This window comes from Muscardinus avellanarius (assembly GCF_963383645.1).
Source record: "Muscardinus avellanarius genome assembly, chromosome: 16".
NCBI lineage: Eukaryota > Metazoa > Chordata > Mammalia > Rodentia > Gliridae > Muscardinus > Muscardinus avellanarius.
Genome location: NC_137802.1, coordinates 4,243,652 through 4,260,868, shown reverse-complemented (window position 1 = coordinate 4,260,868; position 17,217 = coordinate 4,243,652). Strand labels below are relative to the sequence as shown.

Genomic DNA, 17,217 nt, shown 5'->3' with positions numbered 1-17,217 from the left:
CCAGTGACTCTCGGGAGAGGAGACGTTGGTTCACGGGAGACTGCAGATGGCGTCCCTCTTACCGTGAACTAGGAGCAGCCATGACTCCTCCGCCGGGCCGGCCGCTTCTGTGGCCTGGGCTGGGGAGGGGCGGCCTCCTCCCGGACCCGAGCCCCTGGTGACCGAGAGCCCGGTCTCCAGCTGCCCAGCGCCACCTCACCCACACCCCATATTACTATTATTATTATTATTATTATTTTTGCGGGTCTGGGGCTGGAGCCCAGGGGCATCGACCTCCGACCTGCGCCCCCAGCCCTGTTTTTTATTCTTTATTTTGAAACCGGTCTCACTGCGTTGCCGAGGGCCTCGCTAAGTAGCCGAGGCCGGCCTCGAACCGCGCTCCCCCGTCCCGGCCTCTCGGGTGCTGGGATCAGGTGCCCTTAGGCTCAGTCTCACAGGCGGGGTGGGCGCGGGCCCAGGAAGCCCCCGCCCGCGTCTGCGCCGCGAGACGGACTGGACCAGGGCCGGGGGACTGGACCAGGGCCGGGGACTGGACCAGGGCCGGGGACTGGACCAGGGCCGCAGGTGCCGGAGCGCCGAGCGCCCACCCCACTCGGCCTCAGCGGCTTCTAAATGAAAGCAGCGAAGCCGGGCGGGCGGGAGGCTGCGACCGGAGGACCGCGGTTCGCGGCCGGCCTCGGCTACTTAGCGAGGCCCTCGGCAACGCAGTGAGACCGGTTTCAAAATAAAGAATAAAAAACAGGGCAGGGGGTGCAGCTCGGAGGTCGATGCCCCTGGGCTCCAGCCCCAGACCCGCAAAAAAAAAAAGAAAGAAAGAAAGAAAGAAAGAAAGAAAGAAAGAAAGAAAGAAAGAAAAAAAAAAAAAGAAAAAGGAAAGGCCAGCCCAGCCTGCTGGCCCGGAGGGCGGGCCTGGCGGTGGGCGCCGCCCCTCCCGCCCCGCCCGCCCCTCCCGCCCCGCCCCGCCCGCCGGCCCCCTGGTCCCGGTCGGCGCCCGCGCGGGGATGCCGCCGGCCGCCCGCTGGGCTCTGAGCTGGGCGGCCATGGCCGGCCCGCGGGCCTGGACCTGCTGCCCCTGGTGCCTGAGCGACGAGCAGAAGGCGGCGGCGCGCGTGGACCAGGAGATCAACAGGCTGCTGCTGGAGCAGAAGCGGCAGGACCGCGCCGAGCTCAAGCTGCTGCTGCTGGGTGAGCAGTGAGGGGCCGAGGGTCTCGTCCGGGGGCGCAGCGCGCACGCGCGGGACACACGCCCGGCCGTGTCATGCCGGGGGAATGAGGCCGCCCGGGCGCAACCTGCCGGGCCGGCTCGCCGACCCGACCCGCCCGGGAAGCCTGCCGGGCCAGGAGCGGGAAGGCGCGCCCGGGTGTTGCTGCCTTCGGGAGGCTGAGACCGGAGGCCCCGCGGGTTCGAGGCCAGCCTCGGCGGTGAGGAGAGCCCCTCGGCAACCTCGAGATGCCCTTGGCGACTTTTTATTTTTAATTTCATCTTTATTGTGGTGCTGGGGATGGAGCCCGGGGGCATTTCACCTCCGAGCTACACCCCCAGCCCTAACTTTTATATATAATTTATTTATTTGAGTGTGTGCGCGTGTGGTACTGGGGTTCCTGGAAACCCTCTACCTCCGGGCTACGCCCCCAGCCCTACTTTTTTTAGTCTTTTTTTTATTTTTTTGGTGGTCCTGGGGGTGGAACCCGGGGGCCTTCTCCCTCCGGGCTATACTCCCAGACCTATTTTATATTTTATTTGGAAACAGGGTCTCACTAAGTTGCTGAGAGCCTCACTAAGTAGCTGAGGCTGGCTTTGAACCCGCGCGGTCCTCCCGTCTCCGCCTCCCCAGCACGGGGATCGCAAGCGTGCCCACCACGCCCGGCGGCGGTGTTTTTATTTTTTGAAACAGGGTCTCACTGAGCTGCAAAGGGCCTCGCTAAGTAGCTGAGGCTGGCCTCCTCCCGCGGTCCTCCCGTCTCAGCCTCCGGAATGCTGGGATTACCAGCAGGCCTGCGCCACCGCGGCCGGCTTGACCCTCAGCCTCGCCGGGAGACCCTGTTTCAAAATAAGAAGGGCCGGGGGTGGGGGGTCGTATAGCTGGGAAGTAAGACGCCCCGGCTCGGAGCCCAGGGGTGACATGGGGGCGCCGATGGGGGGTTTAAGGCTGTGGAATCGCTGTCCCCGCCGCCTCGGGGGTCTCCGGGGCCCCCGGCCGGGGCGGACAAGGTGCCGGATCTTCTAGAAAGGCCGGGCGCCGGATGTGGTCGCCACCGTGCTCCCCGGGGCGGGAAGGGAGAGGAAATAGGGCCGGGGGCCTCCGTCGGGGTCCAGCCCGGCCGCCTGGCCGAACCAGATAAAACGCTCTCGTCCGCTGCCGCCGCCGATGTGGAAGGCGGGTCGCCGCCGGCCCCTCGTCAGCCTTTGGGTGTATGAGGAGACATCGGCCTCCTCGCTCAGCGCGCCCTCTTTTTAAATTTTTTCCTTAAATGTTTCTGAACACGAGCCGGGCGCGGTGGCGCGCGCTCGTCATCCCAGCGCTCGGGAGGCGGAGACCGCGCGGGTTCGAAGCCAGCCTCAGCTACTTAGTGAGGCCCTGTTTCCTAATAAAAATATAAAATAGGTCTGGGAGTGTAGCCCGGAGGGAGAAAAGCCCCTGGGTTCCACCCCCAGTACCACAAAAATAAGGAAAGAAAGAAAGAAAGAATAAAAAATAGGGCTGGGGGTATAGCTTGGAGGTAGAATCCCCCTGGGTTCAATTGCCAGTTCTGCAAAAAAAAGATAATAATAATAATAAATAATAATATACAAGTAGATATAATAATAATAAATAGATTTAAATCCGGGCGTGGTGGCGCACGCTTGTCATCCCCGTGCTCGGGAGGCTGAGACAGGAGGATCGCGCAGGTTCGAAGCCAGCCTCAGCTACTGAGTGAGGCCCTGTTTCCAAATAAAAATATAAAATAGGTCTGGGAGTGTAGCCTGGAGGTAGAAAGCCCCTGGGTTCCACCCCCGGTACCATCAAAAATAAATGATAATAATAAATAGATTTAATAATAATAAATATAGATATCCAGGGTATCTACTTCTTGAGCCAGGCTTGGTGGTTCTGTGTCTTTCCAAGAACCTGCCCATCTTCTCTGCGCCGTCCGTGCGTGGGCCTCACGTGGTTCCCAGACCCCCCGCCCCAGGCCCTCTGCACCCCCAAAACAGGAACCGAATCCAAGCCATCCCCGGCCGCCGGCAGTGGCCCTTTAGGGGAAGCCGACCGGGGGAGCCCGGGGCGGGGGGCGTCTGTCCCGGCCACGGCGGGAGGGACAGAGCGCGGAGGAGGCCAGCTCCACCCCGGGCCGGGAGCTCAGCCCCATCGCCGTCCCCAGCTGGGGCCCAGAGAGGCGCGGACACTCGCCCGAGGTCACACAGCGCGAGGCCGCGGCCCCCTCGCCCCGTCCACGGCCACAGGGACCTAATGGCGGGTCAGGACACGGCGCCCCGCTCCCGCCAGGACGCCCCGTGACGCCGGCTGGCACCACTGCCCATCCTTCCTGGCATCGGGCTGGTTCCACTTCCTCCCCATCCCCAGGAGGAAGCGGAGCGGCCGCCCGCAGCCCCGGCGCCCTGGGGGCTTCTGGGGCGACCGCACCCCGCCAGGGGCCCCCCGAGAGCCCGAGAGGTCGCTCAGCCGCCCGGGCCTCAGGACGCGGCGGCCGCAGGACCCTGGTGCTGTCAACCACGGGTTAGAGGCAGCCCGCCCCCGACGGCGGAATCCGTGTTCTGGGTGGCAGCCGGGGCTTATGTCATTTTTGGGGGGTTACTGGGGAGGGAACCCAGGGGCATTCGACCTCCGAGCTACACCCCCAGCCCTATTTTTTATTCTTTATTTTGAAACCGGGTCTCGCTGAGTTGCCGAGGGCCTCGCCAAGTAGCCGAGGCTGTCCGCGAACCGCGATCCTCGGGTCTCAGCCTCCCGAGTGCTGGGATTACTTATTGTTATATTTGCAATTAAGCGAAAGAGAGAAAAAAAAATCAGAGCTCTCCAACAAAATACAGAATAGTAGCCGGGAGGGACTTGCTCTCTGCCTTTTTTTGTGTGGGGGGGCAAAATCCGAGCGATTAAGGGCACTGGGAGGCCAGAGGTGGTGTCATGTGACTGTCATCCCAGGACTTGGGAGGCTGAGACAGGGGGATGGCAGGTTTGAGGCCAGCCTCAGCTACTTAGCGAGGCCCTCCACAACCTAGTGAGACCCTGTTTCGAAATAAAGAATAAAAAATAGGGCTGGGGGTGGAGCTCGGAGGTCAAATGCCCCTGGGTTCCATCCCCAGTACCACAAAATATAAACAAATAAGTAAGTTGTCAAGGCTAACCTCAAACCTGTAGTCTTCTTCCTCTTTTAGCCTCCTGACTACTGGGATTACAGGTGTATGACGTTGCACTCCATTATTTCATGAAAAAAAAATATATATATATATATATTGATGGAACCCAGGGCGTTCTACCTCCGAGCTACACCCCCAGCCCGAGTTTTTAATCTTTTTTTTTTTTTTTTTTTTGGTGGTACTGGGGTTCCTGGAAGCCCTTCTACCTCCGGGCTGCACTCCCAGACCTAATTTTTTAATATATTTTTTTATTTGGAAACAGGGTCTCTTAAGCCAGCGCGGCTGGCTTCGAACCTGCGCGATCCTCCTGTCTCCGCCTCCCAAGCGCGGGGATGACAAGCGTGCGCCGCCACGCCCGGCCCTTTTTTTTTTTATTTTGAAACAGGGTCTCACTGAGTTGCCGAGGGCCTCGCTAAGCAGCTGAGGCCGGCCGCGAACCGCGATCCTCCGGTCTCGGCCTCCCACGTCCCGTGTTTTGAACCTGCGCCTCCCCCGTCTCGGCCTCCCAAGTCCTGGGAGGGCAGGCGTGCGCCACCGTCCCCGGCCCAGGCCTCCTTTACGGCGTGAAACAACCCGCGGGTAAACTGAGGCTCAGAGAGCGGGTGGGGGGGGGGCTGTGCCCGGACCCGCCACGAGGCCCTCACTTGCGCCTCTGCTCCGAGACAGCAGCCCGGGGGGCGATGGCGGTGCCCGGCCGCCGTCCTCGCCCCTGCGGCCTCCCCACCTCCAATCCCGGTTCCTCTTTCTGGGCTCCAGCCGGGCCACCCCTTCCGCTTTCGCTCCCCTTCCTCTTCCTCCGGCAGCAGCCCCGTCCCTGATCCCGGGGAGACCGGGCGCCATCCCCACTTCCCGTCCCGGCGCCCAGGGCCCCCGCAGAGCAGGCGGGGTTCGCAGATGAGGAAGCCGAGGCCGCCGGCCTCCTGCCCTGCACACCCGGCCTCCGGCCCACTCCGCGGAGGCCGTGGGGGCTTTGCAAGGGTCCCGGGTCCCCGCCACAGCCGGGGCGCGTCACCGCTGCCTGGGGTGTACCCCGGGCGCTGCGGGGTCTGTCTTCCCAGCCCAGGCCCCCCCACCCTGTCCCCTAAAGTGACTTCCCGCCGCAGAAACCCCGTTAGCGGCGGGGCCATTCGACCTCCGAGCCACACCCCCTGCCCTATTTTTTATTCTTTATTTTGAAACCGGGTCTCACTGAGGTGCCGAGGGCCTCACTGAGCAGCTGAGGCCGGCCGCGAACCGCGATCCTCCGGTCTCAGCCTCCCAAGCGCAGGCACGCGCCCCCCGCCGGCTGTGATGTCGGGGTGCGGGGCTGTGGTCTTGCAGATCCACTCACGGCACAAGTGCCTCTGGCCGCCCGCCGCGTGCAGGGCTGCGGGGCTCTGGGGGCACGATGGCGCTCAGCACGCCTGGCCGCTGCTCCCGTGGGCTCTGGACGGCCCGGCCCGGAGAACGGCACATCTGAGCGGCCGCCATGTCTGGGGCAGGGGCATCGTTCGCAGCCTGGGAGTAAACATGGCAGCCCGCCCTCCCTCTCTCCCTCTCTCCCTTCCTATGATTTATTAAAGCCTGGTCCACCCCAGACAAACCCTGAGGTTCTGAGAGCAAGGCCGCCATTTGCAAAACCAGCCCATAAATAAATAGAGACGGTAAAGCCGGGCGTGGGGGCGCAGGCTTACAATCCCAGTACTCGGAGGCTGAGACCGGAGGATCGCGGTTCGCGGCCGGCCTCGGCTACTTAGCGAGGCCCTCGGCAACTCAGTGAGGCCCGGCTTCAAAATAAAGAATAAAAAATAGGGCTGGGGCTGTAGCTCGGAGGTCGAATGCCCCTGGGTTCCATCCCCAGACCCACTAAATAAATAAATAAATAAATAAATAAATAAATAAATAAACAATAGGGTTCGGGGTTACTTAGGGAGGTCCTCTGCAACTCAGTGAGACTTTGTTTCAAAATTAAAATAAAATAGGGCTGGGGGTGTCGCTCGGAGGTAGAATGCCCCGGCGCTCCATCCCCAGTACCAAAAAAAAAAAAAATTTCCTAAGCTCAGAAATGAAAGGCCCTGGTCTCTGTAGCAAAAAGCCACGTTTTATTGTAAATTTTTCTGGTTCTTTTGTTTGCCGGGGAGTGGGGGAAGTGGTTAAGATGCAGGTAGATCTTTAGAAACTTTTAGAGTGTAAGAGAACAAACAACCTTACAGAAAGAGATTAAATTTTTTTTTTTTTTTTTTTTTTTTTTTGCGGTTCCGTGGAATGAACCCAGGGGCATTCTACCTCCAAGCTCCACCCCCAGCCCTATTTTTTATTCTTTATTTTGAAACAGGGTCCCACTGAGGTGCCCAGGGCCTCACTAAGTAGCTGAGGCTGTCCTCGAACCTGCGATCCTCCTGTCTCAGCCTCCCAAGTACTAAAATTACAAGTGTGAGCTCAGCTTAAAAAAAATTTTTAAGCCTAATATATGCATCCCTTACTAGACGTGCTTAAAAGCCATATCTTATTTTAATCAAGGGTCAATAAAAGGTGAGTGAGGTGGCCGGGCGTGGTGGCGCATGCTCGTCATCCTAGCATTCGGGAGGCCGAGACCGGAGGATCGCGGTTTGCGGCCGGCCTCAGCTACTTAGCGAGGCCCTCGGCACCTCAGCGAGACCCGGTTTCAAAATAAAGAATAAAAAATTGGGCAGGGGGTGTAGCTCGGAGGTCGAATGCCCCTGGGCTCCATCCCCAGACCTGCAAAAAAAAAGAAAAAAAAAGTTGAGTGAGGGCTTTTTAACAATTTAAAATCAATAGGGACATGGGTTCTTAAACTCTGTTGTGGATTATTCGAATTAGGACCTTGAATGATCGGATATGACATTATTTGTTGACAGACAGGAGCTCCATCACTTCTAGATATTATTCTAAGCCGCATATAACGGAGTATAAATAATATTTTTGCGGGTCTGGGGATGGAACCCAGGGGCATTCTCCCTCCGAGCTGCACCCCCGGCCCTATTTGTTATTCTTTATTTTGAAACCGGGTCTCGCTGAGGTGCCGAGGGCCTCGCTAAGTAGCTGAGGCTGTCCGCGAACCGCGATCCTCCGGCCTCGGCCTCCTGCAAGGAAGGGGCACAGCGGGTATAAGTCACTTTCAGAAGCACGGTTAGGAGGCAGTTCAGCAGGCCGGGAGGAAGGGCGTCTGGCTTTTCCTCGGTCTCCCCGCAGCTGGCTAAGACGGGGTCGGAGGCTGAGCGGGAGCCCAGGGCCGCTCCGTCTGAGAAGCCTCCTGGAAACCACGGGCGACTTCTGCGTTTCCAGCAGGTGTTGGACGGAGCGAGGTGCCCGTGTGGCTTACTGGAAACTGCTGTTTCACTGCGGCCCGGGAGTGGCTTATTTTCCTATTTTTTAAAATATTTATTTATTTATTTGTTTGTTTGTTTGTTTTTTGGTGGTACTGGGGTTCCTGGAAGCCCTTCTACCTCCGGGCTACACTCCCAGACCTATTTTTACATTTTTATTTGGAAACAGGGTCTCCTAAGCCAGCGCGCGGGGCTGGCTTCGAACCTGCGCGATCCTCCTGTCTCCGCCTCCCGAGCGCGGGGATGACCAGCGTGCGCCACCACGCCCGGCATAATTCTTTATTTTGAAACCGGGTCTCACTGAGTTGCCGAGGGCCTCGCTAAGCAGCCGAGGCTGGCCGCGAACCGCGATCCTCCCGTCTCGGCCTCCCGAGCGCTGGGATGACCAGCGTGCGCCGCCACGCCCGGCTGTTTCCCTACTTTTTGAGAGTGGATTCGAGCTTGCAATCCCTGCGGGGACAGGAGGATCACGCTGGCCAGGTCGGGTCCCGCCCGGGCGGCAGGTTGAGGGGCCCCCGCAGCAGACCACTGGCGGCCCTGGAGCGCATCCGGGTGTCACGGGGAGACGAGGCCGGGCTGGGCTGACCCGCGCGCGCCCCCAGGGCCCGGCGAGAGCGGGAAGAGCACGTTCATCAAGCAGATGCGGATCATCCACGGCGCCGGCTTCTCGGAGGAGGACCGCAGGGGCTTCCGGCCGCTCATCTACCAGAACGTCCTGGTGTCCATGCAGGCCCTGGTGGAGGCCATGGCGCGCCTGCACATCCCCTTCAGCAGGCCCGACAGCGAGGTGAGCCGGGGCCCCTCGACGCCAGGCCTGGGCCCGAGCCGCCGCGCTGGGCTGTGAATCTCTGACAGCCGGACAGAGGTGCTGCCCGGAGCGGCGTCCGGAGACACCTCCCGCCCCAGAGGTGACCACACTTTGCGCCCCGTGTGGCCCGAGGACTTCAGAAGAGGGGCTGGGAGCCGGGGGTGGCGGTGCGGCGGCGACCCGGCACTCGGGAGGCTGAGACGGGAGGCTCGCGGTTGGAGGCCAGCCTCAGCTACTCAGTGAGGCCCTCCACAACTCGGTGAGACCCTGCTTCCAAATAAAGAATGAAAAATAGGGCAGGGGGTGTCGCTCGGAGGTCGAATGCCCCTGGGTTCCATCCCCAGATCCGCAAAAAATAAATAAAATAGGTCTGGGAGTATAGCCCAGAGGTGGCAAGCCCCTGGTTTCCACCCAGGCAGGCACCACAAAAATAAATAAATAATAATAAATAAATAAAGTTGGGGGTAGAAGTTGTGGTGGGCGGCATCTCGGGCTCCGCGGGGTCTCTGACCTGCAGGGAGCCCGGCCAGGGCAATGACCCTGTCTATAAAATGGGGACAAGCAGGGTGGCTTGACTTGAAGGAGCCAGCGGCTTATTTCTCCCGTCTCCTCCTCCTCCGGTGACGCCGGCGCGCCCTCCCCTTGCTGTGGCAGGACGCAGACACCTCCAGGCCTTGCGTAGTCAGGAATGGCACCTGCAGGGGCCCAGAGGGAGCACGGAGCTGCAGGAGGGACACTGGCGCTGGGGTTCTGAAGGGTGAATAGGAGTTCAAGGGTTCCGACTCTCAACAGGCTGCCTTTCCCCCTGCGGGTCTGTATTTATAGACAGGGGGCCAGTCAGGGGTGGGGCGTGTTCTGGGGGAGAAAGCAAGACAGAAGGAGGGAGGGCGGAGGCCTGAGGGCGCGCGGAGGTGCCCCACGGCCCGCCGGTCGCCCCCCAGCACCACGCGAGCCTGGTCACGAGCTGCGACCCCTACAAAGTGACCGCCTTCGAGGAGCGCCTCGCCGTGGCGGTGCAGAGCCTGTGGCTGGACGCGGGCATCCGGGCCTGCTACGAGCGTCGGCGCGAGTTCCACCTGCTGGATTCGGCCGTGTAGTGAGTCGGGGCGGGGGGTCCCCAGCGCAGACCGGACGCTCCGGGGCGACCCCGATCCCAGTGTCCCGTGGGTACCTCGCCTGCAGGGCCCGGTGAGCCCACGGCTCCCGGGGGTTCTTGGGGGCCACTTGCCACCCCCGGGGGTCCCTCCTCGGGGGCTCGTCCTCCCGCGCCCCGCGTGGAGTCTGAGCGGCGGGGCGGCTGGCCGCCGAGCCCGGCCTCAGGCCCCTGTCCCCGCAGCTACCTGTCCCAGCTGGAGCGCATCGCCCAGGACGGCTACGTGCCCAGCGCCCAGGACGTGCTGCGCAGCCGCATGCCCACCACCGGCATCAACGAGTACTGCTTCTCGGTGCAGAAGACCAAGCTGCGGTGAGCGCCCGGCCGCCGCCCGAGGTCGGCGAGGGGCGGGGAGGAGTGTCCTGGTCCCGGTCTCTGAGGGGCTGCCCGGCCGGAGGACGCAGAGCTGGGCAGAGATGCCCCCGGCTCCCCGCAGACGGGGGGCCGCGAGAACGAGGCGCCGGAGCCCTAGGAGAAGATGCCGCGGGGTGGAGCTGCAGGCGGCACGCTGGCCGCGGGGGGCCGCGGAGTTGGGGACGCGGTGGAGAGATTGGATGCAAAGCGGGGCCTCTGGGAAGGGACCGGTGACCCGGCCAGGTCAGCCCGGGTCGGGCGCAGAGCGAGGGCCTGTGATGGCGAAAGTCCAGGGGGGGTTCAGGGGAAACAGCGGGGCGTGGGGCGCGCGCCCGGAAGGCCGCCACTGGATTGGCTGAGACAGGAGGATCGCGGTTTGCGGCCAGGCTCGGCTACTCACCGAGGCTTCTGTACTCAGAGACCCTGTTAACAAAAAGGCATCCGGGATGGATGGACGGATGGACGGACGGATGGATAGATGGATGGATGGATGGATGGATGGATGGATGGATGGATGGACGGACGGATGGATAGATAGATGGGTGGATGGATGGATGGATGGACGGGTGGATGGACGGATGGATGGATGGATGGACGGACGGACGGACGGGTGGATGGACGGATGGATGGACAGACGGACGGACGGACAGACGGACGGACAGACGGGTGGGTGTGTGGATGGTTGGATGGACGGACGGATGGACGGACGGGTGGATGGACGGATGGACGGACGGATGGATGGATGGATGGACGGACGGATGGACACATGGGTGGATGGGTGGGTGAATGGGTGGAAGGTAAATGGGTGGGTGGTAGATAGACAAATGGGTGGGTGGTAGTTTACTGGCAGGGTGGTGGGTGGGTGGTGGGTGGGCGACTGGGCGGTGGTAGGTGGTTGGTGGGTACCTGTTTTGCAGCGAGGGGCATTGGGAAGCCCCCGGGGGGCCTGGGCTGCATGTGGGGAGACTCGAGAATGTTCTTGGGCGCAGGAGACCAGCTGACGAGTGGGACCTGGGCTGAGAGGAGACCGAGCCTCCGCGGGGGGAGGCGACACCCCAGCCCCACGTCGCCGGCCCCTCGCCTGTCTCCACGACCCCTTTCAACCACTTCCCCCACCGTGCTCTGGAAAAGCGGGTTTACAAGACCCACAGGTGCACAGGAGGGGTCGGTGCCGGGAGCCAGGGCACCCCGGGCCTGTGCCGGGGCCCGAGCACCGTGTGGCCGGGCTCAGCCTCCCCTCTCCTCCAGCGGGAGGCCCTCGGCTCCTCGGGCCCCTGGCCGCCTGTCCACAGCCGGCACCGCGGCATTTCCTGCGTGACGCTGCGGCCCGGGGAAATGACTTTCAGATGGCTATCAGCGACCCACTTTCTGGGGCCAGAACAGGAAAGGGGGGAGGGCCGGGCTTTTGTTGCGGTGTTTGCGGGCGGAGGCCAAGCCCTCCCGGGCCAGCGTCTGCTCTGGGGACAGCTCTGACCCTTGTGTGGCCAGCCGGAACCTGGCAGCCCTGTTCTGTCGGCGGGGACACCTGGCTTCTGGGGATGGGTGGCCATCTTCCCCCGTGTGTCTCCCCGCCAGAACCAGGCAAACCCTTGATCTCTCTGCGGGTGGGAGGGACAGGCGACACCGGCCACGGGGTTGGAGAAGTCCCTTCTGCCCCCCGGGGCTCATTCTTGTCCCCTGTAGGCCCAGCACGAGCCGGGGCCAGGGGCCGGGGGTTGCGGCAGCACGTTCCGCAGCTCCCGTGGTGGTTGGACTTTTCCCTGACCTGCGGGGCTGGGGGGGTGCGCGGCAGGGTCCCCGTTAGACCAGGGCTCTGACGGCAGCGGCCCGGTGTCCCGTAGGATCGTGGACGTCGGCGGCCAGAAATCAGAGCGTAAGAAGTGGATCCATTGCTTTGAGAACGTGATCGCCCTCATCTACCTGGCCTCGCTCAGCGAGTACGACCAGCGCCTCGAGGAGAACAACCAGGAGGTGAGGCCGGCGCGCCCGCACCCACACCGCAACCGCCTGCCAGCCTCCGCCACCCTCCATCTACCATCAGCCACCTCCGTTCACCATCTGTCACCCATCCATCTATCGACCCATCCACCCACCCATCCGTCCATCCATCCATCCATCTACCCACCCATCTGTCCATCTATCCATCCATCCACCCACCCACCCATCTATCCATCCATCCACCCATCCATCTACCCACCCATCCGTCCATCTATCCGTCCATCCAGCCAGCCACCATCCATTCATTTATCCATCCATCCATCCATCCACCCACCCATCCATCCACCTACCCACCCATCTGTCCATCTATCCATCCATCCACCCATCCATCCATCTACCCACCCATCCATCCATCCACCCATCCATCTACCCACCCATCCGTCCATCTATCCGTCCATCCACCCATCCATCTACCCACCCATCCGTCCATCTATCCGTCCATCCATCCATCCACCCACTCATCTGTCCATCTATCCGTCCATCCATCCACCCATCCACTCGTCCATCTATCCACCCATCCATTCGTTTATCCATCCGTCCATCCATCCATCCATCCATCCACCCGTCCGTCCGTCCATCTGTCCATCCATCCATCCATCTATCCACCCGTCCATCCACCCGTCCATCCATCCATCCATCCATCCATCCATCCATCCATCCATCCATCCACCCGTCTGTCCATCCGTCCGTCCGTCCATCCATCAACCCACCTTCTTTTTCTTCTCCCCGGGGACCCAGGGACCCTTATCCTAGCAGACAGGATGGCATCCTTGCGCCTGGGCGTCGCCGTGTGCGCCCGGAGTGGCTCTGACCTTGACCCTCCGCCCTTCAAGGCGACACTGACCCAAACACGCTGTGTGGCCGGCCCCCAGGCTTGCACGCAGGCACACGCGGAAACCCCTGCCCCTGCTGGCCACTCCGAAGAACTCCGGGGCTGCCGCCAACCCCACGCGCACTCAGCCTCGGGCGGGCGTCTTCAGATCCCTAGATACAGCACGCCCAGCCCCGCAGGTCAGGCCAAACCGAGACTCCTTCCCCTGCACAGCCACGAGAACAGCGGCCGGACAGTCCATCTCCAGCAGGGCAGGCCCGTCAGCAGCCAGGCCGGGCCACACCCGTGAGCGGGAACCTCCCCTTAAGTGTCCGGTGGCGCGCTGGTCATCCCAGCCTCTGGGAGGCTGAGACCGGAGGATCTCGGTTCACAGACGGCCTCAGCCACTAGTGAGGCCCTTTGCAACCCTGTTTCAAAATAAAGAATAAAAAATAGGGCAGGGGGTGTAGCTCGGAGGTCAAATGCCCCTGGGTTCCATCCCCAGACCTGCAAAAAAAAAAAAAAAAAAAGCATTGGGGGTATAGCTTGGAGGTAGAAACCCTCTGGATTCAGTCCCTAGTTATGCTGGGAGTAGTGATGTACGCTTGTAATCCCCGTGCTTAGGAGCCTGAAACAGGAGGATCGCAGGTTCGAGGCCAGCCTCAGCTACTTAGTGAGGCCCTACACAAACTTAATGAGATCCTGTTTCAAAATAATGAATACAAAAATAGGGCCGGGGGTGTAGCTCGGAGGTAGAATGCCCCTGGGTTCCAGCCCCAATACTGCAAAAAAAAAAAAAAAAATAGGGCTGGGGGTGCACCTCAGAGGTAGAAGGTCCCTGGGTTCAATTCCTAGCACCACCAAAACAAAACACAGTCCCCAGCCACACACCCGCGTGCACACACGCCCGGGAAGCCGGCCAGACCAAGCGCAGAACAGCCCTGGTCACCCGGCGGTGGGCGACAGGTGTCCGCAGCCCCACCTGCGGCCTCCTGGCCCCGCCACACCCGCTCTCCCCCACCAGAACCGCATGGAGGAGAGCCTGGCCCTGTTCGGCACCATCCTGGAACTCCCCTGGTTCAAGAACACCTCCGTCATCCTCTTCCTCAACAAGACCGACATCCTGGAGGAGAAGATCCCCACCTCCCACCTGGCCACCTACTTCCCCAGTTTCCAGGGTGAGTGATTCCGGAGCGTTCTGGACCCTTTCCTCGCCAAAGCAGCGAGGGACAGACACACAGACAGACAGACCTCAGTTTCCCCCCTGGAGCTCTGGAGGCCAGAATTTCAAGGCCAAGGTGGGCAGGGCTGAGGCCGTCCGCAGCGTCCAGCGGTGGCCGGGGATCCTGGTGTTCCTGGCTTATAGAAGGGTCACCCCAAGCCGGGCACGGTGGCGCACGCTCGTCATCCCAGTACTTGGGAGGCTGAGACAGGAGGATCGCAGGTTCGTGGCCAGCCTCAGCTACTTAGTGAGGCCCTCAGCAACTTAGTGAGACCCTGTTTCAAAATAAAAACTTAAAAATAGGGCTGGGAGTGTAGCTTGAAGGTAGACTGCTCAAAAAAAAAAAAAAAAAAAAAGAAAAAAGAATAAAATAGGGTTGGGAGGGGGTAGCTCGGAGATAGAGTGTCCCTAGTTTCAATCCCCAGAACCAAAAAATTTAAAAAAAATGTATTTGGCCGGGCATGATGGCACCTGCCTGTAATCCCAGTACTTGGGAGGCTGAGACAGGAGGATTACAGGTTCGAGGACAGCCTCAGCAAGTTAGTGAGAGTCTCTTCGACCTAGCGAGAATGTGTTTCAAAATAAAGAAAAAAATAAAATAGGGCTGGGGATGTAGCTTAGAGGTAGAATGTCCCTGGGTTCAATCCCCGGTATCACAAAAAGAAAAAGAAAAAAACAAAGGGGGTGGGGAAGACTATGGGATCAGCTCAGAGATAGAAGACTCCTGGGTTCAATCCCCAGGACTACAGAAATCTTTTTTAAAAAGGGATCTGGGGAGCGTTGAGCTGGGTAAGTCTGATCCATGTGGTATCTGGGTGTGGCTGGTATTGGAGATTCACTTCCAAGATGTCATCTTCCCCCGTGGATGGACGGCTGGGACTCTCCCGCTCTGCCTCCTCCTTCCCTTCCTCCCCCTTTCTTTTCTTTTCTTTTCTTTTCTTTTCTTTTCTTTTCTTTTCTTTTTTCTTTGTGGTACTGGGGATGGAACCCAGGGGCCTTCTACCTCTGGGCTACACTCCCAGACCTACTTTATATTTTATTTGGAAACAGTCCCACTAAGTAGCTGAGGCTGGGTCAGACCTGCGTGGTCCTCCTGTCTCCGCCTCCCGAGTGCTGGGATGACGAGCCCGCGCCGCCATGCCGGCTCTGCGCTCTCCCGAGGTCTGTCCCCGCAGCTCCAGGCGCCCGACCTCCCAGCCCCCGGCCCAGCTCAGAGGGAAGGCCTCCCTGTCACCCCAGTACTTCAGAGGCCCACGGGAGGATGGCAGTTTGGAGGCCGTCCTTCCGTAACAACTCAGCAAGGGCCCGTTTCAAAATAAGAAGTGCCAGGCGCTTGGGAGGCGGAGACAGGAGGATGGCGCAGCTTCGAAGCCAGCCTCGCTGGCGTAAGAGACCCTGTTTCCAAATAAAAATATAAAATAGGCCTGGGAGTGTAGCCCGGGAGGTAGAAAGCCCCTGAGTTCCACCCCTGTACTACCAAAATAATAATAATAATAATAATAATAATAATAATAATAATAATAAATAAGCCGGGCGTGGTGGCACACGCTTGTCATCCCCGCGCTTAGGAGACAGAGACAGGAGGATGGCGCAGGTTCGAAGCCAGCCTTGCTGGCGTAAGAGACCCTGTTTCCAAATAAAAATATAAAATAGGTCTGGGAGTGTAGCCCGGAGGTAGAAGGGTTTCCAGGAACCCCAGTACCACCAAAAAAAAAAAAAAAAAGAAAAGAAAGAAAAAAAAGAAAGAAAGAAAGAAAAGAAATGAAAAAGAAAAAAAGGACTAGGGCTGGGGGTGTAGCTTGGAGGTAGAATGCCCCTGGGTTCCATCCTCAGTACCTCAAATAAACAAACAAATAAACAAATAAATAAATAAATAGTAAAATAAGCTAGGAATGTAGCTTAGAGGTAGAATGCCCCTCCCTGAGTTCATTGCTCAGTACCAAAACAAACAAACAAACAAACAAACAAAAAAACCGCTGGACATGGTGGCGCACGCTCGTATTCCCAGTACTTGGGAGGCTGAGACAGGAGGATCGCAGGTTCAAGGACAGCCTCAGCAAGTAGTGAGACTTTCATCAACCTAGTAAGACTCTGTTTCCAAATTAAATAAAATAGGGCTGGGGGTGGGTGGGTGTACGGGGTGGGGGTGTAGAATGCCTCTGGGTTTAATTCCTTGTACCAAAAGAAAAGGCCAACTGAAAAGAAGGTCGGTCTAAGTTCTACCCAAAGTCCCAGAGCCGAGGCTCATTGGCCCGTTTCGGGTCACATGACTGGTGTCCGCCAATTTCTCCTGTTCTGATTGGCTGGGCGCGGGCCATGTGACTAGCGATGGTTATAAAGATAGCGCCAAGCCCTTATTAAAGGTGGGAGGAGCGGCGGGGGGCCCTCCATCCCGCCCAGGCTCTGGGGAAGGGTCCTCGGGGCCCCTCGAGTTCCGAGAAGGAGGCCCCGACGCCCCTCGCCCGCTCGCCCCGCAGGCCCCAAGCAGGACGCCGAGGCGGCCAAGGGCTTCATCCTGGACATGTACACGCGCGTGTACGCGGGCTGCGCCGACGGCCGGCGGGGCCCGCGCTCCCGCCGCCTCTTCAGCCACTACACCTGCGCCACCGACACGCAGAACATCCGCACGGTCTTCAAGGACGTGCGGGACTCGGTGCTCGCCCGCTACCTGGACGAGATCAACCTGCTGTGACCCGGGGCCGCCCGCCCCTGCACGCGCCTGGACTCAGTTTACCTCCTCCGACCAGGGCAGGAAGCACGATGAACACTTGGGATGCCAGGGTGGAGGAAAGGGGGACCAGGGATGGGCGGATGGGGTTGCCGGGGGACCAAGGATGGACGGATGGGGTTGCCAGGGAACCAAGGATGGACGGATGGGGTTGCCGGGGGACCAAGGATGGACGGATGGGGTTGCCAGGGAACCAAGGATGGACGGATGGGGTTGCCGGGGGACCAAGGATGGACGGATGGGGTTGCCGGGGGACCAAGGATGGACGGATGGGGTTGCCGGGGGACCAAGGATGGACGGATGGGGTTGCCGGGGGACCAAGGATGGACGGATGGGGTTGCCGGGGGACCAAGGATGGACGGATGGGGTTGCCGGGGAACCAAGGATGGACGGATGGGGTTGCCGGGGGACCAAGGATGGACGGATGGGGCTGCCGGGGGACCAAGGATGGACGGAT

The 17,217-nt window shown here is 60.2% G+C and overlaps 1 protein-coding gene across 1 annotated transcript; it reads left to right on the top strand.

The window, feature by feature from the left end:
- Positions 1-1,040: 1,040 nt before the first annotated feature.
- Positions 1,041-16,724, top strand: GNA15 (G protein subunit alpha 15; the record flags this gene model as incomplete). The annotated part of the gene is made up of 7 exons (XM_080712181.1): positions 1,041-1,185; positions 8,289-8,473; positions 9,436-9,590; positions 9,831-9,959; positions 11,843-11,972; positions 13,835-13,988; positions 16,510-16,724. The coding sequence occupies 7 exons, from the start codon at positions 1,041-1,043 to the stop codon at positions 16,722-16,724; spliced, it is 1,113 nt and encodes a 370-aa protein (XP_080568307.1).
- Between the last annotated feature and the right edge of the window lie 493 nt (positions 16,725-17,217).